Source organism: Anarhichas minor, unplaced genomic scaffold (genome assembly GCF_050575085.1).
Source record: "Anarhichas minor isolate MPS153535 unplaced genomic scaffold, ASM5057508v1 ptg000082l, whole genome shotgun sequence".
Lineage (NCBI taxonomy): Eukaryota > Metazoa > Chordata > Actinopteri > Perciformes > Anarhichadidae > Anarhichas > Anarhichas minor.
Window position 1 is genome coordinate 314,605 of NW_027466528.1, and position 27,896 is coordinate 342,500.

General features: G+C 44.4%; 1 protein-coding gene across 1 annotated transcript in view; it reads left to right on the forward strand.

Annotated features, from left to right (window-relative positions):
* The window catches only part of baiap2b (BAR/IMD domain containing adaptor protein 2b), a 50,270-nt gene continuing 22,374 nt past the window's right edge, over window positions 1–27,896 (forward strand). Inside the window, exons 1-3 of the mRNA XM_076081604.1 lie at window positions 1–69; window positions 16,569–16,644; window positions 21,217–21,303. Of these exons, the coding sequence (XP_075937719.1) occupies window positions 22–69; window positions 16,569–16,644; window positions 21,217–21,303 (211 nt within the window). The 5' untranslated portion in view covers window positions 1–21. The remainder of the gene's footprint in view (window positions 70–16,568; window positions 16,645–21,216; window positions 21,304–27,896) is intronic.

Below are 27,896 nucleotides of genomic sequence, written 5' to 3' on the forward strand. Positions count from 1 at the left end.
CTGACTGAAGCTCCAACAAGGATGTCCCGGACCGACGAGGTGCACCGTATAACGGAGAATGTCTACAAGGTAAGACGGGACTGGTTGCTTGTTTCCATGCCGCTCTCCACGCGTCCTCCTGCCGCGGAGGGACACCTGCTGCACCCGGTGGACGGCTGGTTGTTAGAGGACAGACAGTGGACAACTTTGACACAGTTCAGGACGGTCTGGTGTGAAGTGATTTCATGATAAAGACATAAGACGCGTGGGTCAGTCTGAGCCTGAGGTGAATCCTGCTCATAGAGACAGATGTTGCGTTCCTTAAAGGTCGACGGATCAATGATTTAGTCTAAGACATCAGAAATGTTATCAAAGCCTGTCACTAGTTGTTAGAGCTAAACGCATTGTTTCTATCTTTCCCAGTCTGACAAACCATCAACAAAGTCCAATTACAGCCATAAGAATGTTAAATGTGATCAAAGAACTGCTAATCCGATAGTTGGCAGTATGGACTAACTGATTGATTTTTAGCAGGAGTGAAATCTGTCTGAAAGCATCCAACCTGTCCTCCATCTGCTTTCTCTCTGCAGTATAAGAGTGCGAGTGAGTCATGTAGATGTCATCGTGGCTGCGGGCCGTTCAGTTTCAAGTTGCTCCACACGTTGCAGAGGAGAAGCTGTCGCCATCGGTGGGGAGTTCTAATGCAAGCAGCTGAACTAGACATTATGTGGGAGGGGGTGCGGGTCATTAACCTAAAGAGGCTGGGGGATCCTTAAAGGGGTCCACGTGGGACCCAGCAGTCTTCATTTGGGGGTCTTTATTCTCAGTAAAGACTTTATGTGGATGTGTTGTTGATTTATTGATGCCTTGAGAGGGAAATCATTGAGGAAGTGAAGGTGAACTGTAACTTTGCTATTGACCCCGTGCTGCTGCAAAAACCTCCAGTTAGTTTGCTGGACCCCAAATCTGAGATTCTGGGTTCAATGAGTCCAGAAGCAGTTGAGTGACTCGGGTCAGAGGAAGGAGAGAAAACACGAACTGTTTATGGAAATCTCCACATCGTCTGAACAGACCGACCAGCACTCGTTGAAACTTGAGAGGCTAAAGGTGACAAACGCTCTGCTCCTCCATGTTGTTCCCACAACAGAGCTCCTCTTCAGCAGAGGAAGATGGAGGAGGAGGAGGAGGAGGTGGTGTTCCTCCTCAGTTTCACTGCTCTCAGGGCACCTCTCCAGGTGAGGTGGATTTCAGCAGCGGAAGCACGACACGGGTTTTTCTTTATGTGAGGAAACTTGTCACCGTTCGACCCGCCTCCACAAGAGCACTCTGAGGAAAAACCACACCGCCTAAAAGCTACAGGAGGAGGTGCTGGAGGATGCAGGAGAAGAAGGGCTTACTGAGCCAAAGATGCATTTAGAGGAGGTCAGGTCAGCAAGCGTTCCTGTTCATAGTGTGGCAGAGACAGGATGGTGTCACTTAAGAATTTAGGCTGCAGAGGACACAATGTGAGTCATCTCAGTTTGTGGCCGACTTAAAGCTCCATGAAAGCACACAAACACCCTCACTTTGTCCCTGAAGACACTAATGAGGGATCAATGGTGCTCAAGGAGAAGGCGCCTAATGTTGTGACCTGTGGGAGGTTTCTTTGCATCGTTAATAGCCGGAGTTGGAGAGAAACCGAGGAGGAGGAGGAGGAGGAGGAGGATGGATGGACAGAATGTGCTGGCACTGCACTGTATAAGGAGGAAGTTTCTGTATTAAATTAATGATGAAGTGATTAGATGATTGGCAAAAGATGAATGGTGATGACATTTGAATCATAGATGAAGAACACAGGAGCATTGTGTTTCCAGCTCTCTGCTGTACATCATTATAAACTGCAGGATCTTTGGCTTCTGGACCGTCTCCAGTGAGGAGATGCTACTTGTGAGCTCTGATTGGCATTTTTCTATAACTAAAAGACAGACTAATGGATGAAAAAGCGTGACCATTAGTTGCCTCGGCGAGAGGACTCCAGCGGTGGAGTATGAAAATGCCATCATGCAGAAATGCAGCAGTGGGGTTTCTTCCTGTCATCAGCAGGCTGCATCATTACAGAGTCAGCAGGAGTGAGCAGAAGCAGAGCGCCGCTGCCAGCTTGACCCGCCGCTGGGCGCTGATTGCAGGAGGCTGATGCTCGCTGGTGCTGCAGTGGTGCCCCCCCCCCCCCCCCAGCCGATCCGATGGTTGTGTGCGCTATGTTCAAAGACACCAACAGGTCTTTATTAATTCATTAAAGGCGTGTGGGAGATGAAGAGGCCCAGAGGTGCCAGCTCCCATTAGACAACACTCTGTTCCTCCACCGAGGAGAGACGGCAAATGTCAGAGATTAAATGATGCAGCATCGAGATGGGGATCAGCAGCATCAATTAATGAACATAATATCACAATGAAGCGTCAAGCAGAAAGTAGTCTGAGTGCATACCTCCACCAACACCACTCAGTCAAAGCACGCGTATGATGCTGATATTGGACTTACACACACTGTTTACCTCAATGCTGTCGGTAAATATCTGTTTTGTTTGTTTCCACGATGACACGTGAGTCAGCATCGTCTGTGCTACGACTGGAGAGCCTTTGTGTTTGAGGGTTTGTCAATAGATTTCATGTTTGAATCACAGGGCAGCTGCAGATGGTTAAACACAGAAGAGTGAGGTTTGATTATTCCCAGCTGGTTCTATGCAAACTGAGGATGATGACCTTTCCCTCCATCAACAAAGACTTTGTTTGTTTTATTTGTGAGACGATTAGCTGCCAGAATACAATAACTCCAAATCAACAATGAAGGCTGAACCTCGCTGCTCTGCTGCTGAAACAAGAGCTGCTCAATGTCAGTTTTGGATGACTCACACTGGCCGATATGTGTGTGTGTGTGTGTGTGTGTGTGTGTGGGCAGTGTCTCACGACTGCATATGTGTGTGTGTGTGTGTGTGTGTGTGTGTGTGGCCTGTTAGTCAGAGACTACCGTTGAGTGGCCGGCACTGTATCTGGCTCTGTAACGCTACGTCACATCAGAAAAATGCAAATACCAAAGGGAGTTCAGCGTTGGGTGTCAAGTGAGACGTCCCTCTGGATCTGCTGTGTTGAATGTGGGCAAACTGTGTTTCCTCAGGTTGTTGTGGCTGCTTAACGAGCACCATCTGTATGTGAGCGCTGTAATCCCAACAACGCTGCAGGTGCCGTTTGTTGAGAGGAGCTCGAGTGTCGGGGCGAGGCTGGCTTCAGATTGTGTTTGTTTGATGTTAGGAGTGGATGATCAGAGACTGATCAGCTGGTCAATTGATTGATTTTTCATGCTTTCTTCGTACTGTGTGTGTGTGTGTGCGTGTGCTCGTGCGTGCGTGTTCGTGTGTGTGTGTTCATGTTCTTCTACCCATCACGTCCTCCAGCTCCTCTTGGAGGATCTCGAGGCGTCGCAGGGCCAGATAGCATCAGGTGTAGTTGATATTAATATGGAACAGTCTGTTATGGTTTATGAAAACACATGTTAGGGGTGTGTGTGTGTGTGTGTGTGTGTGTGTGTGTGTGTGTGTGTGTGTGTGTGTGTGTGTGTGTGTGTGTGTGTGTGTGTGTGTGTGTGTGTGTGTGTGTGTGTGTGTGTGTGTGTGTGTGTGTGTGTGTGTGTGTGTGTGTGTGTGTGTCGCACATTTTCTGAGACCTCAATGAAGAAGCTGCACATGAAATAACCATGTTTGTAGTTAATTCAGTGGATTAAATACAAAGTTGCATCAAATCAGTGCAAATCCTGTCAGTCCAACATCGCCGTAAAGCATTCCTGCTTATTGATCATCTGAATTATCAACAACAATTCAGATTATCAGTTAATTGACAAGTTTCGATTGGACAAAACAAGACCTTTGAAGATGGAAACGTCAGCGTAGGTTTAGGGTTGGGTGGTCTGGAGGAAATCAAATATCAAATACCTCTATCGATGCTGTAGGGTCGACCACTGGTGCTTTCACACATATTTATGGTGGATAGATGATCATCAGTAATGTGGATATAATGACTAAGTGGTTAAAGGACCATAATAACGGCTCCATCAGTCAGGTCAGAAATGTACATCATGTCGCTGTAATGCAGCCTTTAAAACCAAGAAAAGACAACACGTCAGAGACCAGACCTCGTATGTCTCATACCAACATGTCAACGTCGTTGTAAACATGCTGTTGGTGGCATCAGGCTTGTTTTCTGGGCAGTAACAGAGTCCCTATTGGACATTCAGTTGATGAAAGATCACTTTGCCTTATTGTTCAGAAGCAGCGTTATAAAAGGTCCACAGCATCGATCTCTTCTCTTCTCTCGATGCTGTGTTCGTGTTTGTGTTGCTGTCACTGAGGGATCATCCTCTAGTGATTGGATCCACAAATCCCTCCGTAAATATTGTCATATCTCCAAGTCCACCCTCCACAAGGCACGAGGCTACAGCAGCGCTGACGTGAAGCCAAAACTATTTGTTCTCAGGGGAGGGATTTCTTTTCCTCCAATGTGTGGGGGCTGTGAGTAATGCTAGTGGACACTTTATCCACACACACTCACACACAAGTACAAGCTGCTCAGTTTTCCTCCTGAAGAGCATTTCTTCACCAATGTGGACAAAAACCAGAAGATTCCAGTCAACAATAGTCGTTTTCTCAAACACGCTGCAAAAAGACTCAGTTTATATAGTTTGTATCATGACCAGTGTTTCATCAGTGTTCAGTTGGATTGTGATCTGGTATATTGCCGTCTTATCAGAGTTATCGTCTGCTGGTTGTGTGTTCTCAGACAGCTGTTGCTGCAGGTGAGAGGGAGAGGGAGGGGGGGGGATGAAGTGCAGCAGTGGATGGACGGAGAGAGGGAGATTTTTTTTTTAATCTTTATTTCTTCCCTCCTTCACACTATGAAAAGATGCCTTTGGTGTCATGTGCAGCCTCAGCACCGACCAGTGCAGACTGAGCTGCTCTGTTCATGTCTGGGGTCATTTGAGGCTCTCGTGTGGACGGAAGCGTATCGAATCCAAACGCTCTGCTCAGCAGGATTCCTCCACTGTGATTGTTTCAAATCACAGATTTCTCCTCTCTGATTAGTCACGCATGCTTTCACCTCTGTTGTCTCTGTTCGGAGCTACATCGCTGGCTTTGTGCTTCTGTCCCTGCAGAATAATGTGCCTCCTCAAGCTCCGGGGCTTTGTTCTAGCTCCGTGCCTCGTTACCAATCTTTGGGCAGAGTCAGCGAGCGTCATCGTGACGCTGACTGACAGTGGCGGGGGGTGTTTGGTTGTGTTGCGTAAGAGGGAAGCAGGTACAGTGTTCAGGCTGAGTTATTGATCATATTGAGGATCATTCCAGCTGTACCTCCTGGTTTTACTGTTGAGTCTGTAGGCAAGAAACAAGCTCAGATAATCCAACTGTACGTCACATCTACAGTACATGCACGGCAGACTGACACAACAGGGAAGTGGTTCCTGGTCTTGCTTTCATCAGGTGGACCGTACGGCTGTCAACATGAAGGTTTGAATATTCGTTCCTAAAAAAACACAGAGGTTCAACTATTTGAATATCTATTTCTGTGCATTATGTGCGTGGCATAGTGTCCTAACTGAGCGATGCAGCTCTGTTTGTCTTTATTTCTGTTGCTCGCCGCAGTGGACGAGGAGCGGCTGAAGAGTTCTCTTCATGAAACCTCATCATTTCACTGCTAAAACCTTCATGAGGTGCTGGCTGGCTGGAGGAGATTCTCTCAAAGTTGTATGTCATTTCCAGTAAATATCACAGTCTGAAGATATTAACCACTCACCCATACTTTAAGTGTTGCGTCTCCAGTCTGATCTGAAGCTCTCAGCTGATCGGTACGTCGTTATGTTTTACCTGACGCATCGTACCGCTTGCTGTTAGGACTCGGTGTCTCTCTCACCGTGTGGCCGATCTCTCTGCCATCATTACTGTTGTTGAATTGTTCCTCACTCAGCTTGACTTTACTTTTTATTTTCACTTAATGATAGTGACGTTGGGACTCCCATCATGCAGTGCGTCCTGTGCGCGCGATGCAGAAGTGTTGCCCCCCCCCCCCCCACATGCATATAAGTAACTGTGTAGTAACCTGGTTCATTGATGCTGGCAACATGTGCTGAATAACACTCACTGTCATGAGCTAGAGACGCTTCAACATGATATCGCTGCGAACGTTTGGCCAGTTTATTTTTTACCGCCATACAGATTTTAGGAATCCAAAAATACATAATGTCTATAACAGAATTGTGTCGTTTGTTTCTACATATGAATAGAATATTTGGTTTTAAGCACAGGCTGGACCCAGAATCAACATCCAGAAGGCATCAGCTCGGAGCAGGAGTGGTGCAGTCCTTTTTTATTATTTAGAGTTTGACCGACTGCTCTGTTACAACAGCGCTCTCATAGCTGTCAAACAACATAACTGTTGGCATCTGCTGTGTGTGTGCGTCAGCAGCCTTTAGCACATCTGTAAGTTATCTAACTTGAGCTGGAGGGAGGTCGGGGGGGAGAGGTGGAGGCTGTCAGGGAGCAGGAGGATGACGGGTCAGATCTCCAAAGAGAGACAGAGGATGGGACAGAATGAATGGAAGCAGAGTGAGGAGACAGGAGTGAGTAGTTAGGCTGAAATTAAAGCGGGAAAATGACTCGAGGCAAGAAAGAGCTGGAATCTCCTGCTGCAGTATTTCTGTATAGAGTGAGTTTGATTGGAGATGTGGCTGCAGAGTGACGTGTAATCTGTAAAATGAGGTTGGAAGGAGAAAAGGAGGTGGGCTCCCTCAGTGGGATTTAAAGCTGAAATGCACTATTATCTCACTGCTGTACTTTGCTGCATCCTTTTCAAATGTCATGGTGAACACGCACACAAGCGCTCCTGCATGCTGTGCAGCACATCCTGGCGTCACACGCGCGGCTACATCTTCACACGTCGTGTGTTTGCACGGAAAATGTTGCCAAAATGAATCGCTCCCTGTCATATTATATTTTTTAAGATCCTCGTTGTGGCCGATGCTATTTGTGAATGAACGCGTGAACATGTGTGTTCGTGGGAGCTCGTTCCCCTCGTGTGCATGTGGAGGTAAAATCTGATGCGTCAGTCTGAGGCGACGAGGATCAACTTGGCTCACATGGTGGCGGTGGAGACTCCCTCCCTCCCGTCACCTCCTCGCTCTCCTCACCATGCCATCAGCTTTCCTGTGGTATGAGCCGAACGTGAGGTGAATAAAGATGGGCTGCCCTGTCACGGGGGGGGGGGGGGGGAATTCCAGCACTTCCATATATGGCGGCGGAAGTGCCCCCCTCTCTCCCGTCTCCTCCTAAAGCTGCATCCATGGAGTAGGGGGAGCTGACTGCCTCTGCTCGCCTGCCCACAGATAAGGGCTCATCTGAAAGGGAAATTGGCTGAGTTCACACACACACACACACACACACACACACACACACAGAGGCAGTGAATTTTCATCTCCTGAGGGCGTTGAAGCAGTGCAGCTTTAGCGCGGTGATTGTCACACTGGCTGAGCAGAACAAACAATGTCCATTTCCTGGGAAACAGAATAATGAGGGACAGCAGCGAAACACTAATTGACATAATACATCAGCTTATCAACCCCACACAGTATATAATGCAGTGCTGATCTATAATGACTTTCTTCACATTAGCAATAATGGTGTCCGCTGCTTCCTATTTTAATCATACACAATGATGCATACATGCATGAATGTGTTGGGGTGCACACGTTATGGCAGAACAGTTGTATTGGACCCATTCAAACGGCCACTGAGTGTATGAGAGATTAGAAAGCCTCTGCACGGCGTACATCAGTCAGGTGCAGATCATAAGCAGACGTAACAAGAATGAAATGAGTTTGCTGCGTCTCTGAATACATACTTTATGTTTTTCATGGTTTGGGCTTTAGGCGCCATATGTCCAGTGAAGGAAAAGACATCATAGTGTATTGACTACACATGAGCATTTACACATGAGCACTCCATTGAGCATGGAGCATATTTCACAAGTTTTTGCAAGTTACGAGAAGATCGAACAGCGTTTTTCTTTTGTGCTTCACCATTCATGAAGAGTGTCGTATAGAACATCCAGACACCTCGGCTCAGTTAAACACTTAAACATCAAGTCAGTCATTCTACACAATGAGACTCAAAGCAGAGGCTGCCATGATTCAGCAGTGCACGCTCACAATATTAACATGCTACCTTTTTAAAATAACAACTTTCTGAATTTTCTTTAAAATGTTACTCCTTTTAACACACATTTTTAAAAATATTAATAAAATATTTTTCTAAATATTTAGAAATGTAAAACATGTCGTCCTTCTTGCAATAAGTAACCGTAGTTTGTCGGCCATCGGGGCCCAGCTTTCCTCAATCCAACGCGATACATTTTAAGAACGTGTGTGTGTGTGTGTGTGTGTGTGTGTGTAATCTGGTTAACCTTCACATCCCGACCAGTTCACACACGTTTGAACAGCAGGGGAACACACGGTGAACTTCACTTATCAGCACTGGAGCTGTTGACTCTGGAGATTACAGTCATGTGTTGTAGTTTTTAGCATCCTCTTTCACGTCTTCCAGTTTCTCTTGAAAGGTTCTCTGGAGACTGTTAATATGTGACTTCCTGTGATGTCATCTCCAGCGTTGAATCCTCCGTGTTGAGAGGTGGACGTGACCCTCGATGTAGTGATGAGACGGTGAAAGTTAGGCAGAGATGGAGCACTCCGGACAACAACATAAGCCTTGCAGCGATGACGTTGGTGCACTCTTTAGTTTCTGGAGAGACTTTTCGTGTATCAGTCAAAACGTGATTCAGTATTTCTCACAGGCTGTGTGGAGAAACCCCAAATCAAAATGTTCCATTGGACAGTTCTAGTCTCACGGTGGCCAATCCATCTTTACCAAACGTGCACAATCATCACAAAAAAACAGCAGGTTTTTGCTTTGTTGGAGACGGACATCTTAGCTTTTTACTGTTTCAAGATGCTTTTGCACTTCATGTTTTATAATTATCAAATCGAGCATCATAGTCGCACAACAGTGTGTTACACTCCGTCACTACTCATCTCAAGAGAATGATTTAGGGAGTGGAATCAGGAAAGAAAACTAACAGATCGTGTGGAGACGAAGAACGCCACGATGCCAATCAAAGACAAAAGTACAAAAGTAGATGTGTTCAATTCATCGTCCACCTTGTTTTTTTGTTTTTTTTTAACAGTTTGTAGTTTTACACACAATCAGGCCATTGTCTTCCATTGTTCACCCGGTAACAATTGATGTTGGTGACGTCTAGAGGTTTTGGGTAAAGTGAAGGTTTTCTTTTGGGTGTTCTGGTTACATTTATCAATGACTTTATTTTAATGTGTGTTTTAACCAAATGTAGCCCTGATGGTAACTGGCAACAACTGAAGCCTTTTGACTTGCAAATCACCAAATCAGTGCTTCCTGGTACCTGATATGTAACACACTTTCAGTGCTCAGTGTATAAATACTGATAAAACAAATATGAATCCATTGTATGAAGCAACTCGTCCACTCAGTTATTTCAAAGATCTTTGTCTCCACCTGGTCTGTCCCTGTCCCTCCCTCCTCGCTGGGGTTGCCAGGTCTGTTCTTGCTGGTTTGGCAGCGAGTGGCGCAGCAGCTTCTAATGGTGCCACATGGCTGGCTCGGCTTTACTGTAATTTACGCCCCAACATGATATGAACCTGCTGCTGTTTATATAGGCTCTGACTCACCCCTCACACTCGTCTCTCGCCGCCAACCGACTCTCTCTCTCTCTCTCTCTCTCTCACTCACTCACTCACTCACTCACTCACTCACTCACTCACTCACACAGACTGCCGTCCCCACACCATCGTGGCAGAGCCAGTTAAATCGCAATGTTCCTGATGCTGCTTGTTTTCATACCTTTGTTCTCTCAAGTGTTTACATGTGTGGGAAGTCACTGCTGGATAGGAGGTTGTACTTCATTTTTAACGTCTTCATTGTTAGAAGGCTTCTACATTTTCCGAACTACACACTATTTCTTTTAATGCCTGGGGTTATGATTTAATTTGCAGATTCAGATTTTATTTTTAACATAAAAACATTCTGTATTTCTTTCCCTCTCCCTAAGCTTTGGACCCTTTCCCACTGGACAAAAAACCCACTAACACCCACTAACATCTGGCTTTACTCCCGGGAGAAATGACTCTGCAGTAGTCACAGGTTCATCGGCTCCAGCTGCGATGATGGAAACATGACACCCGATTGGAAATGCTAATTTCCGCCCCTTCTCCAACACGATACCATGATTTACCAATAAATAAAATCACCAGGGCTTTGGACAATCAAACTGTATTAATGTACAAAACATACACTTGATATGCTCTGCTCAAAGCCACCAGACTCAGACAAACACTAGTTTTACTTTGCAGATCATCGGAACACACTTCATTCAAACTCGACAGAAACTAAATACGTCTCATCTTTCCACGGTCCAGCAGCTAGTTTGTACATATGCAGTGCTGATTGGGCAGCATGTGTGGATGATGTACGGGTAGCAAGTGACTTGTGTTGTTGTTCTTTTGTAGCGTCAATGAGCTGATAAATGATATGATAATGTGATATTTTATCGGTGGACATTTTAGGCTGTAACAGAAGCATTTCTGATACTGGCACTCTAGCTTTATTTGACTAACTGTAACTAAAGCTCAACCATAGAGCTGGCAGACCAGTAAATACTCACATAGCCAAATGACGACATGACGGACCCATACTTTGTTGTTTAGGTATAAAGGCTTGTTGTTGTGGCTCCCTGACTAACCTCATGAGATGAAATAGATTAAATACGTTTTCAGTTTTCCCAAAGGAACATTGTCACGTGTTCACAAGCTGCTTCCACAGACAAACACTGAAGACAAACAGCCCCACCTCCACAGCAAAACCATCACAGGCCCCCATCCTTCCTGCAGAAACTGATGCTACATGGCAGCCAGTCCTGCCTGCCAGCACCGTGCACAGTGAACAACTACACACACAGATAAACACACATGAGCATGACACAAACGGGGTTTTATTCCAGAGTTATGCTTGTACACACACACACACATTTTGTCACACTCGGACGCTTCCAGGGTGAACACATGCCTCGCCGACCAGCCGAAACATCCTTTTGGTGAGACGAAGAGAAGCTTGTTTTCTTCCTTGTGAGGATAAATATTTCAGATGGTGGCCAGACCAACAACATGTCTGTGTGAGATGGATTGTACTCCTCTAAGGTTGTGTGTGTGTGTGTGAGATGGCATGCGGATGTTCTCGTGCTTCCAGTCGTCCACATTATTATTTTCATTATCGGTTATTTCGTTTTTTTGCTACTTCCATCACCAGAGCAAAGATTGAGCCAGGTGGAGCAGCAGTCATTCTGCATTATTATACGTTATGAAATGTACTTCATCAAATTACTTATTTTGTCCAAACAACAGTCCAAAACCTCAAATATATTAAATTACGATGATTTAAAACACAGCAAATATTCACATTTCAGTAGCTGGTTACAGAGAACATCTGGCATGTTTTCTTGATAAATTACATATCGATTAATTATATTTTTATGAATTAATTTAATCAATAATCTGGCTGCACTGTTTGTTCGGTTACATAAATATGTAAATATTAAACTGATGATCAGACATTTTCTTCTTCATGCCAAATGTGATTCATGTCATCTTAAAGTCGTGCTCAACACTTCATCATAAAAACATGACACGCAAAACATCTGATGTCTCCCTCAAAAAGGTTAATTTGACTTTGTTCTCGAGTCAGCTCATTCTGTGTATGATATTTCTCTCTTCTGCGTGGGATCAAACTGATATTCTTCACGGTAGATTTCAGTGTTCAGTGATTAGCTTCTCTGTGGCATTTAGTCTGCTCCTGTCAGGGAGCCAGGGCGTCCTCGGTGACACTGAAGCTGCATAATGGATGATAAAAACACTTCGTCGTCGTCGTCGTCGTCGTCGTCGTCGTCGTCATCTGTGGATAGAATCACACTGAGATCAGTAAACAGAAATCCTGCAGCATCTCTGTCATTGTTTGTATCTAGAAGACTATTTGAACAGAGCCGAAGATAAGTTTGTTGTTGTGCTGGTATTCCTGATAACATTCGGCGGTGCCCCCCCCCCCCCCAACGCTGCAACGTGATAACACAATCCTTGTATTGTTATCGAGTTTTGGCATTTAATTGGCGAAGTGATTAGTCAATTAAAATGCATGACCGAAGCACACGGGCACAGTGAGACAAAGCAGTGTTTTCTGGGTAAATCCCTCTCATTTCCCACTCGATCAAATGTGCTCTTTCATTCAGTGGAATGCTAATCAGCCTCCGTCCAGCTCAGCTGATCGAGAGTGGATTAAACTGGGATCGACCGACGAAATGATCCCCTAAACTGCATAAGCATGTTGTGAGGGGGGGGGGGACTCATGAGTTAGCTCCTCATTACCATGTGCAGGGCAGCAATGATGGTGATTGACAGGTGCAGACTCTTTGAGTGTTGATCAGCAGAGTCTACTCAAGATATTATTCACTGTGTGTGTGTGGCAGAGTTATACATTACCAGTACCGACTTGACTGGGTTTGAAAAAGGTTAAGAGTTTTAAACCGGTGCAATGAGCTTTCTCTGCTCCATAATGCCTGATTAATACTTGGACGACTATAAATATAGCACATCATTGTCTCATGATTTGGAACCGCAAAACTGTCCCTCAAAGGGGCCGATGCTTCCTGTTGTTACAGGTGTGATGAAATCCCACCTCCTGGTTCTGAAGTCCAATCAAACTTCTTCACATTTTATGGCGGCGCGTCTCTGCGGCAAGATTTTCCACACAAATGAGTCTGTAGGCTGTGCACTAAATGTGCAGCTTTGCTTGTGAAGCTCAGCTGCTTGTCTCTAGGAAAGAGTTTTTCTATTTTAATGTTTAAATGTTTGTCTGTGTACAAATTGAACAAACAAGATATTTCGTGAGCTTGAACTTTGGACGGAGCCAGGCTAGCTGTTTCCCCTTAATTCCAGTATTTATGCTAAGCTAAGCTAATCTCCTGCCGGCTCCAGCTTCATATTTAGCGTGACACATGAGAAAGGTATTGATCTCCTTCTCATGTTAACTCTCTGCTAGACAGCGACCACGTTTGTTTCCATACAATTACGCTACTTTACATTTCATGCAAAAATGCACCCAAAGTGCCTCAATAATATCAGCAACAAGCAATAGCAATATCACAACTATTTCATGAAGTAGTTCAAAATAAAGAACCTCTTCTTTCCTTCCACCGAGTCCTGTTGATTTCGTTGGGTGTGAGGTGTCGCTAGTGTTTTCCATAGCCGGGGTTAACACATCAGTCACAATGGTTGGAGGACTTAAGCTTACTTTATTGAATTAAAAAGAGGTTGTTGTGTTGTATGCACTTCTTCCGACTTGTAAACCGGAAGTGTGTTTAGTCGGTATCAGAAACACTGGAGGTATGTTAACAACGGCCACACCGCTTCAGCAGAAGAATGCGAGACGTGAGGCCAAACCTGTCCGACAGTGAGATTACATAAGACATCTCATCATCGCTCAGTCACTGGCATGAAAACACTCACAAACGCAGAGAGATTCCTCTGTGCGTCTGTTGATTTAGACATGAGAACTGGGCCGCTCTCCATCCTCTATTTATTCTTTTGTAGAGCGTCCCTTTCTTCCTGCCAGGCGGTGGTGCAGCCGCGGCGATGATTACCGCTGCTGGAGTGCTTCCACTCACTCGGTTTGTTCGGCAGCCGATGCCTTACGTAACAGAAAATACACCCAGGGATAGCAAAGAGGGGCGAGAGGGACTCTGGGTATAAATAGGTTTGTTTGTACCCAGAACTCCACGAAGAGACGGCGCTAACCTCGTTTTCTCTTTTTCATGTTTGTGTGTGTGTGTGATTATGACATCAGACGTTGTAGCAATGTTAGAAAAATGTTCTCCAAGAATCTATAGCACGATCAGAAGTACAACCAGTTTCCATCCAGAAATCTTCACATAGATCAAGATCCGTTTCCACTCATGATGTATTGATTATCAGCACAAGGCCCACTCCTCTTCTTCCGCCTGATTTAAGCACCTTGAAGCTGTTCTCTCTCTACATTCACCGGGCAGTCAGCCTAATTTTCCTTGCACCCCTGCGTCGTGCTGCTCTACTTCCCTTTTTTGAAGTCATGGAGAAGTTTGTGCACCAAGGTGACTATTGTGCGTCAGCCGGCGGGCATTAGCAGGCGTCCCTCGTAGCGAGCAGCCACAAAAAAGATGTCTGTCAACCTCAAATGTACCCTTGTCCGTCCCCCGCCTTATGCCCCTTCTTCTGTGTTCTCTGTCAACTTTACTCTTCTACAATTCCAAGCTATAAAGTAAACTGTTTGGACTTTAACTGAACTAGTACTGAATGTGTGACCAGGTTTTGATCATTCAAAGGCTGCTTGTGAGTCTTCCCCTCGTCCCTCCTTCCCTTTACCTCTCTGCCTCCATCCTTTGCTGCCATTTCAAAGTTATAAAAGAAAGTCAAAGAAAGAGAAGGCTGGGTGTTAAATTGCTGGGTTTTGCCGGAGATCCAACAGAAGTGAAAGGGCAGCTTGGACTGAGGGGGAGGTTGAGTCACTGCAGAGCCGATAAAACTCATTATGCATTTCTTTGTGACTTTTCTTTCAGCCGTTAACGAGGGCTCAGGTCTCTGCCTGTTGTCCTGATGTGACACACTGCCTGTGTGCTGACCATCACTTGATCTGTCACGAGAACGAGAGATTTAGATTCATATACTGCTTTTGAATATCTGGTAATGTGTTAGTCGGAAATAAATCGGTTCTCTTTGAGCCTTTTTTGAGTTGTTCTGATTGCCCAGAAATGGATCATGCAAGACACAAAGTCACATCTCGTGTTTGCTGACTGATCACCAAAATCATCCAATGGCATCATCTGTCTTTGTGCTCTTTGCTGTTATTGGAGGTTGAGTTATTCCTCCTCTCTCTGTTTTCACAGTTTATATCAGTGGTGAAGCTGAAACCTGCAGGAAGACTTGAGACCGCTCAGTATTACTGGTAGACTGATTGAATTGGAGCGATCGATGTCATGTTGACATCTTATAGTATTTCACTGAGCCAACGCCAGGGAAAGCTTTGTTTATGTCTTTGTTATTTATGTACGATTAAAATTTTTGCTGATAAATGCTGTTACAGTCAGAACCAGAACCAGCCCTTCACCTGCGTTGTGTTTACTCTGTTTTAGAGACAGTGGTGAAGCAAAGGACTGTTGTTTGACTGTGATGTTGACGGGTTAGTGCAACTTCTCACTCCACAAACGAATGTGCAAATTGATTCAACTGACAAAGAACCAGAAAAAACAAACCAACAGGAAATCTGTAAAGTCTGTGGAGGCGAAGTATCCCAAAATCTATACAGAAAATGATACTGCAAAGCATGAACATACACCTGACATGTATACACATGTTCATTATTAAGCTGATTTACATCTGCATTTACTCACAATATAAGGGAACTAAAAATGGCAACCGTATTTTAAGCTTTGGCAACCAAAAGCTGAAGCCACATCAAAAGTTAGTGCTGAAGCCTGACCTGTAGACATTCGTTTATTGGTCAACCACTATTCAGAATTGTCTGTTCTGATTACTGGCTGAGAAAGAGCTGCTTTCAAATGACAAAAAACAAACAATGTGGTTACGTTTCTGCATGCGTATCTTGATCCACCTTTATCCATAAGCTCTAGATAATATGACCTTGCTTCGTGCAGCTGAAGTATATTCGGACCTGACCAGGATGTCGCTTTGGTGCCAAATGATCACATGGAGCTTTATGTGTTGGTTGCAACACTTAGCTCGAGTTGTATCTCGCCATGCGGATAGTTTTGGTTTTATGTCACGTTTTCAGATATCTGCCTCTGAGATTTGATGCCACCGTGGATAGATGCCACCGGAGATGAGTGAGAAAATGGGTTTTATTTATAAGTCAGTTGATCTGATCCTTGAAAAAAAAAAAAAAATCAATTAGCAGTAGCGGTGTGCCAGAGTTCAGAGTGTTAGAGACACGGCAGGAAACCGTGATGGGTCCAGGTCTGCTGCTGAGCCGAGGTGAGTCAGCAGCCAAAACCAGGTTTATTTTAATACAGACAGCAGGGGAGTGAGAGAAAACAGTCCCCCCCCATCTACAAACACACACACACACATACCACAACATACACACACAAGCCCCCCCCTCCCTGAGACTCTCTCTTTCTCATTATTTCCCTTATATTTCACCCGTCCAGTCCTCGCCATGAGCTTGAATTGAATCCCTGCTTCACTCCTCTTCCTCCTGGTTGGCTCAGCTGACTCTGCTGTGTGTACGTCCGTGTGTGTGTGTGTGTGTGTGTGTGTGTGTGTGTGTGTGTGTTCATGCCCCAGTAAAGAGTGGTGCGCCTCATTTTAGCTCATATCAGTGTTTGTATCAGTGTCTTTTCTGCTACTTGACTAACCAAACGTGCTGTTTTTCCCACCCTTTTTCCAGTCCATCATGGAGCAGTTCAACCCCTGCTTGCGGAACTTCATAGCCATGGGAAAAAGCTACGAGAAGGCGCTGACCAGTGAGTACACCAACCATTTCTGGTTTCCTCTCCGTCTTCGTCCTTCTCTCATTCCTCCTGTCTGTCCAGTAGTCCAGGCAGAGGGCCAGCAGACCCGACGCTTGGCGCTGCTTTTATATCCTCTTCATTTTTCCTGAGTAGAGATGTGGTGTGATGACAACACAGATGTTCAGTGGCTTCTAGTGTTGTTGACGTCTGCATCAGGCCAGAGCCCAGAATCCTTAAAACTCTTTGAACCACAGAAGCTCGTTTGTTGCTCTGTGGCAGAAGTGACAGCAGTAATGTCCCCCTGCAGAGACAGTCATAGAATCTCTTTTTCAAATGTTAAAGATTTGCTTGTCAGAGATGACACTCCTGATGTCCTCTGATTGTCCCTCTGTCATGATGTCCATTGTCCACACGTCCTTCTCCCTCTGAAACCGGTTCATTGATCTTAAATGTCCGCCTCTATTGTACGTCCTTTGTCATCGCTTTTCGTGTGTGTGTGTGTGTGTGTGTGTGTGTGTGTGTGTGTGTGTGTGTGTGTGTGTGTGTGTGTGTGTGTGTGTGTGTGTGTGTGTGTGTGTGTGTGTGTGTGTGTGTGTGTGTGTGTGTGTGTGTGTGTGTGTGTGTGTGTGTGTGTGTGTGTGTGTGCTACTGAGAGATTGAGGTGTTCGTGCAGCAGTGGCTCAAGGTTAAAGACAAAAGGACTGGAAATGTCTTGGGGGGAGCTAAGTGGAGCATAAGCCAATGGGAAGTGGAACAGTAGGAGTCGCGAGAATCTCGGTGCCCCCCCACGGGAACGAGGAAACGAGAACGAGCCGGTAACCAGGACAAGACTGGGTACTAAAAAAAAAGTGGGCGGAAGAAAAGGGTTAGAAAGACTCATTCAGAAACATGAGCAGAAACTGACTTTAAAATGAAATATTAGACATAAAGAGAGTAAACAGACTTCATCGTTGTCTTTAAGAATGTCCTGCAGGTTTATTAGTGTTACATACACTTTGATTAGAGTCACCCAGTCAGCATTGATTCAAATAGTTCATGCTTCGGCTCAGAATGCTCTAAGCCTTGTCATGTACATGTCGTCCGATAAGACAAGCCTCCAAATGTTGAGCTCATTTATTGATATGAGAACTTCTTTTCCACCGCACTCTTTCCTGTCACTCTGCGGGGAGGACTCCATCGGGATCGTATTATATTTTCAGTGATGGTGCAGCTGCTCGGTATGCTGCGTGGAGCAGGGCTCTCCTTCGTGTGCTCGGAGGGAAGACTCAGCAGCCAGCAAGGCCAATAAAGGAGGCCTCACTCCAGTCTGATAGATAAGGCTAAAAATAGCCCTGCGACTCCCCGAGCGGGGATTATACTTCATCAATGCCAGGCGGGCGGGGGCGCAGAGGAATGGTTTAGAGTAGAGCGGGCACCCGGTGAGTATCTATTGTCACTGGACAAATGCCAGTGCCACCTCTGTTTTTCTAGAAGTAGAACTGGGGTGGCAGGTTTGCCTCTCTGGAGACTGTGGAAACCGACATGACGGAGGGAGGAAGCTGACTGTGTTTTTGTTTGCTTGCATTTGGGTTTGATTGGACTGGATGTGGGGTGGGGTGGTTTGGGATGTGGTGCTTAGCTGGTACACAGACTTTATTAAAAATCTTTATTGCAGGTTCGTGCAGCACTGTTGCAGGCTGGGAAGTGTTGTAGGTGGAGGGAACAGAGAGAACGTCTCACCTGGCTACATGTGTGGAAGGAAAGAGATGATTTGGTACTTTTAAAGGTCAGAAGGCATCTCGTCTAGGTTAAAACTGAGGTACACTTGGCTAAGAGAGCGATCTAGATTACATGTTTCAATTTAATTATATATTTCAGCGGGACTAGTGATTATACTTATCTTTGGATAACATACCAACTACAGAGTGCTGCAGAAATGAGTCAGAATTTGTTCACTTCCTGTTCCCTTGTCTCAAAGTCGACGTGTTTTAGTTTAGATGTCTGAAATAATGTGCTTCACACAAGCTGAATAGATTTTAACGTTTAGTTCTACAATATAAAATAGGTCAGTAAATTAATTTAGAAGCTTCTTCGTGTCTTAAAAAGGGTGTAAATGAGTGAAGTCACGTGACCGTGGTGGAGTTCATTTACAGACTAACGTGAAGTCATGTGACCGTGGTGGAGTTCCTTTATAGACTAATGTTAGCTTTTTACTTTTCACTTCAAGATTATCTTGATGAACAATTTTGTTTAAATATTGCAGATCATAATTTGAAACTGTTAAGTTGCTTGTCTTGTTGCTTGCTTGTTAGTTTGTAAGGCCCAAAACGGAGACAAAAAGATATTTAATTAACAATGTTATAAAATTGAGAAAAGCAGCAAAGCCCGACATTAAAGAAGCTGGAAACAGGACATGTTTGCTTATTTAAATGATTTATGGATTGTCAGTATTGCTGTCTAAACCTGCTGTCATTTATTCTGTTAATGTCAGTGTGATGAGAACTACACACCAACTGTAGTTAACTACAGTTTATCTAAAAAACAATGTATATCTCAGTTTTAAAGTGTCTAGTTGTCTTTCGACCTGCAAAGCATCAAATCAGTGCTCCCTGAATGTGAGAGGGGTTTGATGGACATTGTGGAAGTTTAGTGTGAATCTCAGCTGATTTAGACTTCCTTCTTGTTTGTGTTTCATTTACACCGACACTCTCAGCTCTGTATCGGCTTTATATCACTGTTCTAATCCTCTTCACAGGCAGAACCCTCCATCTCCTTCCTCCTCTCTTCTCCCACCTTTCTCCCTCGCTGTCACTTTCCAACGGGACAGACAAGCAAAGCTAATCCCGCCTCACCTGGCCCCACTCCCCTCCCGGCTCAGATTTCTTCGGACATCGATTAAATTAACCGTGCTCACCCAGCCGTCTTAGCCTAGCTTATCCCCTCTCTCAAGCTCTTATATCCCCCCTATGTTTAACTCAAGCCAGGCTTAGGAAAAGCCAGAAAAGGGGTCTTGGCTTGTCTCCTCTCTCATAGTTTATCCGGGAGGGTTGCACCGCCGTGTAGAGATTTACCGAGTGTTATCGCAGTTCATGGTTGTGATAAAGAAGTAAAAGCAGTTCAAGTTATTTCAGAAGTACATTTTAAGTATATGTTCAGACCTAGCAACAATGACTCTCTTAGCTCTATGGACTCGTACCAAAAACAGCTGGAACATGAACTCAGAATAGATTTCTGTTGTTTTCCATATGGATATACACTTTGTCATTTCCCCCCTCTCTTGGGGATTCTGCATGAGTGTCCTCTGGCAGTTCTTCGCACAAACACCCATCAACATGAGGGCATGTAATAAACTCAGCCCTCATCCATATGTCTCTCCCGACTGGACATGTGTGCTCTGTCAGTTGCTGTGTGGCTAACCCCTGACCTGCTTTAATTCACCGTCGCTGCTGCTTGAGGCCATCTTGTCCCAGTTCTTTAAGGCCTGAGTCACCGTTATGTCTCTCAGCCGGTGTCCCTGGCTTGTGTGACAATGCACCGCAGAGAATCATAGCTGCCTGATGCATCTTTGAAATGAAAAGTGCTTCGACATCATTGCTGTAGAAAGTTGTTTGTCAGCATTCTTTCAAGTAAGAATCGCTGATGTTCTGCATCAGCTAATGGGGATCCAAATAAAACCCTCATCCTTGTAGGGAGAAGTTAAGATAGTGCTGTTAGGGATTTTAAAGATTCACTTCATCCACATTTCTGCACAGCCATAGTGGTATCTAGCCACGTAGATAGTTTTTGATTTATCTGCTGAAATGTCATTTTGAATGCTTCAGAAAGCACAAATTAAACTCTCTTCACCTCCAGGGCGTTTGCTATGGTTGCGGTTTGATTGCATTTTATCAAATCTCATCAGTCCCAGTATTGAGTCCCACAATGTTCCATATCACAACTACAGTATCTAGGTTTAGCAGTTTTTCTGTATTCAGAACTATGAATCTTATTATCGCTAACTTGTTTTTGGAATAACTTCCCCACACCAGCGCAGCCTCGTTTTAAGGCAGGGTTGTGTTTTGGGTCTGCTTGCAGAGTGGTGCCTCTTTATTTTGCTACAGAGAACATTTGAAATAGACGGTGGTCTTTAGGGAGGTTATTCACAGATTTAATGTGATCTAGTGACACCATGCTGCCTGGATGTGTTGCACTTTGTAATAAAGAGGGAGATTCATTGGTCTCTGAGCTTAGCAACCTGGAATCGGCTCTAGAGTGGAACCGGCTACCAACACCCAATGTGAAGACAGTTTGCATGGCTAGATACCAATATGGTTCAAATGTTTTTTCTCAAATGTGGTAATCCTTTTAAAGGGTTTACTCCAAAGTAGTTTGTGCTGAAGACGCGTGCTTGATTAGTCTCTATAGCTGTCTCTCTGTTTCCTGTAGTTGCCTCCATAGAGCTTTTTCTTCTCCTGCCTGGTCTCCATTTCCGCCTGTCGCTCCTTATTTCCCATGCCCAACCTTACCTCTCTGCGGGGTGGGTGAGCTGTAGGGGAGGGTTGCAGAGCTGAAGAAGATTTCAACTCTGCACCCGTGGTCTGATGCCCAATGCTTCCATGTTTCCAGGTGTCACATATGCTGCAAAGGGCTACTTCGACGCTCTGGTGCGGATGGGCGAGATGGCCAGCGAAAGTCAAGGCTCTAAGGATCTTGGTGAGTCCTCGTAGTGGCTGTAGCACCCCTGGTGGGGTGGAGGGGGGTTGCACAAGCAGATGGTGAATGGGATGGCTCTTGCTGTTGAGCAGAAGCAGCTGATGACCGACCTGAAACCGGACACACACTCACACACAGACTTTTTTTTTCCAAATAATTTTGTGCTTAAAAGACTGTAAATCCTGATCACAGAGCATTAGCCCTTTACTGCAACTTAGAGCTTATTTGATGCGTTATTACTCACAATTCATATAATCCAAAACGTTCTAATTTGAGAAGAATTAATTCTGCATGTTTGTCACAGCATGCCCATTTGTTTAATCTCTTGTTTCCCCACGTATTCAGGAAATATTTAAGGCTCTGCTTTGCTTTTATGTTGCACCGCTGTGAGCAAACAATAAATAAAAAAATGTAGCACACATGTCGAGGTGGATTTCTGTCCATTCATCATAAGCCCTCAATATATTTACAGTGCTGGTGGACAACCAGGATGTGAGGAACGGCTCGCTCAGCTCTCATGCAGCGTGTTGTCCGGTTTCGGTTGGATCAGCCCTGGTTCTGCTCATTATAGACTTATCTGTAGTGATAGTTTGCATAGGAGAGAATTGAAGGCCCATTTCTAGCAGATACACGGGTAGGAACATCTGTCTGAAGTAAGCATATTATTGTGTCGCTCTGTGCAAAGTTGTGTCATAGTTGTTGACCCCTCACATGGCGAGGAGTGTGACTGGTCTGCGTTAGCCCTGGATCGCTGCATCCTCTTTGTTCTTTCACCCTGATGGGACTTAAGATAGCAGGCGTGGACTGAAACGGCACAGCAGAGGGAGGGATGCTGAGAGGATGGCAAAACAGGGATATCCGTGGCAAGTGAGGAGGATATAAAAGCAGCATTCATTATTCATGAGGAGACCTTTTTGGATTCTCCCTTGCACTTTTTCTCGATCCTCATCAATTCATTTTTCCTCCCCGTGTCTCTTTGACAAATGCTCAGCTGAGCTTGTGTGCCCACTCTAATTGTGAATAGTGAAAAGCTCATTACTATCCCTCCATCCAGCTTCAACTCCATAATTCGTACACGGATCACGGATGTCCACTTCCTGCTTGAATCTTGCAGCTTTAATGAGCGTACAACCCATGACTCATCTTAAATGTTTAATTATTAAAAACCACTCGAGTAAAGTAATCGCAACACCGTTATTTTAGTCTGAAAATGTGAGAAGTTAGAAAGTAAATACAACTTTGTGTTCTTTGTGCAGATGTTTACAACTAACATCATAAATCATAAATTGTCCTGCGACCGTTAAAACACTGTATATAAGTGTTTCTCTGCGTCACAATGACTTAAATTTAAAAATGTTGACTTGGTGTGCAAACGTCTCAATAGAATATCCCACCATACATCTGTACATCCCTGTTTCCCATCAGCTTGGTTGCTTTGCTGTTGTGCATTTCATGCTTTCTGTCTCACACGACATGTGCTCTTGACGTCTTTTGTCTGCATGCATGTTGCAGTTGCCCGTTTTGTGTTCCTTTCCTTTTCTGGCAGCTTAACCATGACTCAGCAGAACCTCCAGTGAAACGACAGACTAGGCTGAGCAGGATGGATTGATGCGGTCTCCACTAATCAGCAGCACTCAGAGCAGCTTTGATTTGTCCAGAATGAAGGGGCGATCGCTCTCACCATGCTTATTGTGTTGTGGATGCTTGAGCATATTTCATTGCTTGTGTTGAGCCTCGCGTCTCCAGTGAATTACCGTAGAAAATGCTGATTACCTGGCAAAATACAAAGAGAGTATAACCTTGTAACTTCAGGTTACATAATAAGTCATGCACATAAAAGCTCTGCAAAATCAATCCATGGATGACGATGCTTCCAGCAGATGGAATATTTGTTTATTGGGAGGGTCATGTGACAGTAGGGAGCTCCGACACGTCCTAATCTTAACTCTTGAGCTGACTTCTGAAGCCATTTGTTGCAGGGACGCCATTTTTCCCCGTCTCTACTGATGCACATGAACGTGTCTTTTTAGCATAGTTTTATAACGCTTTATTATCACGCTTATTACACGGCCACTTACTAAAGAAATCAATCATTTCACACACAATGTATATATTTTATTGATTTAAAAATTGTGCTCTCGCTGAGTACAGACAGCAATGTCTGTGATCAGACAAACAAACCTGTGTAGTGATGGTTGGTGGAGAGGGCTGATGAGAGTCCTAATGAGTCAGAATCTGTCCCCCGTAGTTACTATGAAATAATGAGAGGTGGTGGTTTACTAAAAGTCAGGATTTCTCTGCCTATTTTGCTCCAGAAGACGTCAGAGCAAACATCGAGCGCCAATGTTGTGGCAAACAGAAAATACATGTTGAAATTCTTAAGCCTGCTAGTTTATTAATTAGCAGATAACAAGGGTTGTGTGTACACGAGTGTGTGTGTGTGTGTGTGTGTGTGTGTGTGTGTGTGTGTGTGTGTGTGTGTGTGTGTGTGTTTGTCGGGGATAATCACTCACCAGGGCTTTACCTCACACTTCATAATTGATGGGAACCAAAAGCAGATTTGTAAAATTGGCCGACTTGTAATTGTACATTTAATTGGGTTTTGTTGAGGGGAAAATGTCCGGGCGCGACGGTGTCGAATTAACAGGGCCGGACTTGAAACTACTTGATCTCTCTGAGGTGGCAGAGTCTTTGTGCCAGAATTCCCTCCGGCTTCACTCGCTGCAGTAATGTAATGAATCAGAGCGTTAAGATGAACAGCAGCTAATGGCATTAGCACATGAACAGAGGACGTGGGACTGCATGTGACGGGGCGAAATATGGAGGACAGGGAGAGTTGGGTTTGAGAAATTGAGCATGATGGAGAACGTGAAGAACATCGTGAGCTGCAGGGCGGAGAAGTACCGGACCGTTTGATAAATGAACTTACTTCATTAGCATCACTGATGCTATCCAGACTTATAGGATGACATCATTAAGTGAAGGAAAGTTTAAAAACTAGTCAGAAGAAACACGCGTTAACAATGTTAAAAGGTTACAGTAGAATTAAAATGTTTATTATTATTGACTATTATTAACGGGTACCTGCTGTAGCATTCAGGTTTAATAATGAGTCCGACGGTTAGACCTGCAAAGTTTAATCGATAAGTTTTCAACTATTCCATTAATCGCCAACTCTATTTTGATAAATGATTAATCGTTTTGAGTTTAAAAATGATCTGATTCCAGCTTGTTAAATGTAAATATTATCTGCTCTTTTCCTCCTCTGTGACAGTACACTGAATATCTTTGAGTTGTGGACACAACAAGATATTTGGGGGCTTTGGGATTCACTGTTTGACGTTTGTCACCATTTTATATCTACTATTTATAGACCAAACTACGAAAGTGATTAACTGATTTTGTTGAACGTTAATTGTAGCCCTACCGAGGATCTACACGGTTTAGGGTTTGGCTTTGTTTGTACTGGTTCAGATTCTTATTCTTTTATATTCCATATCTTGCCGAGTTTGCGGTACTAGCTTTGATTGACTCTGGGGCATAAAGACCCGACTGGAGACATTAAAAATGACGCACTTCGCTTATATTGTAAAGACAAGGCAATAAAGTAAATTCATTCTCAGACATCAAATCAGAACAATCTGAATGCTTCAATTCCACTTCATGCCCGTTTCCTGAAACCCACCCGCATGTTTTAACTCCTGCTGTCAGTACCACAGCCACCTGAAGGAGACGTTATCACATATTCGCTGCTGGAATCTAAAGAAACTTACTGGAACACTGTGGTAATTAGTTCTGTGTGTCACTTTAGAAACAGCAGCAGAGGCAGAGGAACAGTTTAATGGTAGATTTCATTTTCAGCTGCCTACACACACACTCACACACAAACACTCACAGATACACACACACACTCACACACAAACACTCACAGATACACACACACACTCACACACAAACACTCACAGATACACACACACACTCACACACAAACACTCACAGATACACACACACACTCACAGATACACACACACACTCACACACAAACACTCACACACACTCACAGATACACACACACATACACACAAACACTCACAGATACACACACACACTCACACACAAACACTCACAGATACACACACACACTCACAGATACACACACACACTCACACACAAACACTCACACACACTCACAGATACACACACACATACACACAAACACTCACAGATACACGCACACAGATACACACACACACACGCACACACACTCACTCACTCACTCACACACATACACACACACTCACAGATTCACACTCACAGATTCACACTCACACTCACAGATACATACACACTCACACACTCACACACACACACTCACAGATACACTCACACATACACACACTCACACTCACACACAATGTATACTGTACGAGCACACAAGTGCACACCCTTACATGCCAGAGCAGGCGGTGCTCAAACTGTGTAATTAGGACAAAAACAAAAAGAAAAGATTACATGATTATTATTCACTTTCGCAGCCCAAAATAAAGTGACTCGCGTCTCCTCGTGGGGACTCTTGTTTATGCAGTGTTGTTGTTTATCACTTAGCACGGCTGAGGATGAGGAAGAGGAGAAGATGCCTCACTTGTGTTTCACCCAGTTGTTCTTAATTTACACCACGCTGTCAGCGTTTGAACGACTGCTCTGCTGCATGACTCCCTTTGTGGAGAGACGAGCTACTCCACGACTGCAGTGTGGAGTGTCAGCCCACTCATCCTCTCCTCTTTCACTACTGCGCTCTGTGTGTGTGTCTGCGAAACGCCCCCATCATTGATGTGGGAGCGCAGGCAGCCCTGGGAGAACACGCCGACTCTGCACACGTTTCTAAAAATAGATGAAACGAAACGCCTCGACCGGAGCCGCTTCGAAGAAGGAGGAGGAGAGACGGAGTTCGACGCTTGATCCGCAGCCCAAAAATGGCTCGTCGGTGATGTCAGTGTGGACGAAAATGCCATCATCTTTCTTCCGTATACTAAATATGGACATGGTTGTAAGGAAGCTCCTGCAGTTCCGGTTCCCCTCTCTGACCATATTTGGGATCCGCCATTCAGATGAAAATCTGAGCAGAGGTGGTACTCGCTCAGATCTGCGCTCTGGCACACAAACCTGAAGAAAAACATCCATTTTGGCTTTGATTTATATAATGTAAGGTGGATGTAGTGGATTTTATATCTGAAGCGTTTTATACAGTTAACACATGGACATACAGTATATCTCCACCTGTCACATCCTCGGCTGTTGCTTTTCATCCCTACCTGTTAATAAGGAAAGGAGTCTGGACAGTGTCCCAATCAGACGATGCAGTACGTCACAGTGGAGAGATCATATTCACCTGAGAGAAAAGATGGGGAGGATTTTTGAAAACTGATTAAACATTTCCTCGACCAGGAAAGCCTCTTATCTAAAGTTATAAAATAAAATTTCAGCAATAATCTTATAATAGATTGGATTCCTAGAACATAATAAAGCACCTTAAAGCCCCTTTTATTTAGTGCACCTATTTAACAATGTATTCAAAACATGGCATATTTTTATATGAAAATATATCATTGTTTCTTTATGTAAAACAAAACATGACATGTGCTTTCGTAAGCTAGTATCGACCAATTTCAACTCCCGCTTTGAACCTACTGGATATGTCTTGCTCAGCATGACCATGAGTAAAGTAATATGATATATCATATTTATGCTCCATCTTTATCTCTTATTACATTTTTCTTCCATCCCCCTACACATCTAATTCTCATTATTCTCTCAGCTGTTCCCATTGCCCAGGGCTGAAGACGCTTCAGCAGAACGTCCATCACATTAAATCAATTTAAGGTTAATTCACACGGCCAAATTTCAGGTCCAGGAAACAATTACCCTTTGGTTAATTAATTCATAAACACGCTTTAGAAGAGGCCTCCGAGGCACATTCCTCCACTTCATCAGACGCATGTAAAGGATAGCAAGCGGGAACAAGGCTCAGATACAGGCAGTGATATCAGAGACCCGATTAGACATCAGCAGGGGAGAATTTAATTCTTGTGGGTCAAAAAGACAATTTCCTTTCTGCGGTTCAGTAGTCATCAGCGGATTTCACTGCATCATTTTCTCATTTGTTTTTCAAATAATTATACTTCGTCTGGGAGAAGTGGTTTAAATCACCGCCCGTGCTGCACAGCTGGGTGGCGGCAGTAGAAGTGTGAGCTCCGGGAAGCAGAGGTAAAGGAAACAAGAGGAAAGCAATAATAACGACTCTTAAACAACAGAGAAGCCACATCCTCAGCGGCTCTCTGAGACGACAGACTGGTATATTGCCTAGCATCACTTAGGGATATTCGTCCACAATATTCGCCGTTGTTTCTCTCTCCAGCTGTGGCTCATTTGAAGTCTCACGTTGCTCCGTTTGAGGAAAAATCGGTGACCTTGTCGTGACCCTCGTTTTTTCTGAGCCAGCACAGGCAGAATTTCCCTCGAGCTTCATCCCCCATCTGAATTCAGCCAGCGTTCACTCTGCGTAGAGGGAAACTGCAGCGAGAGCACTCTTTCAG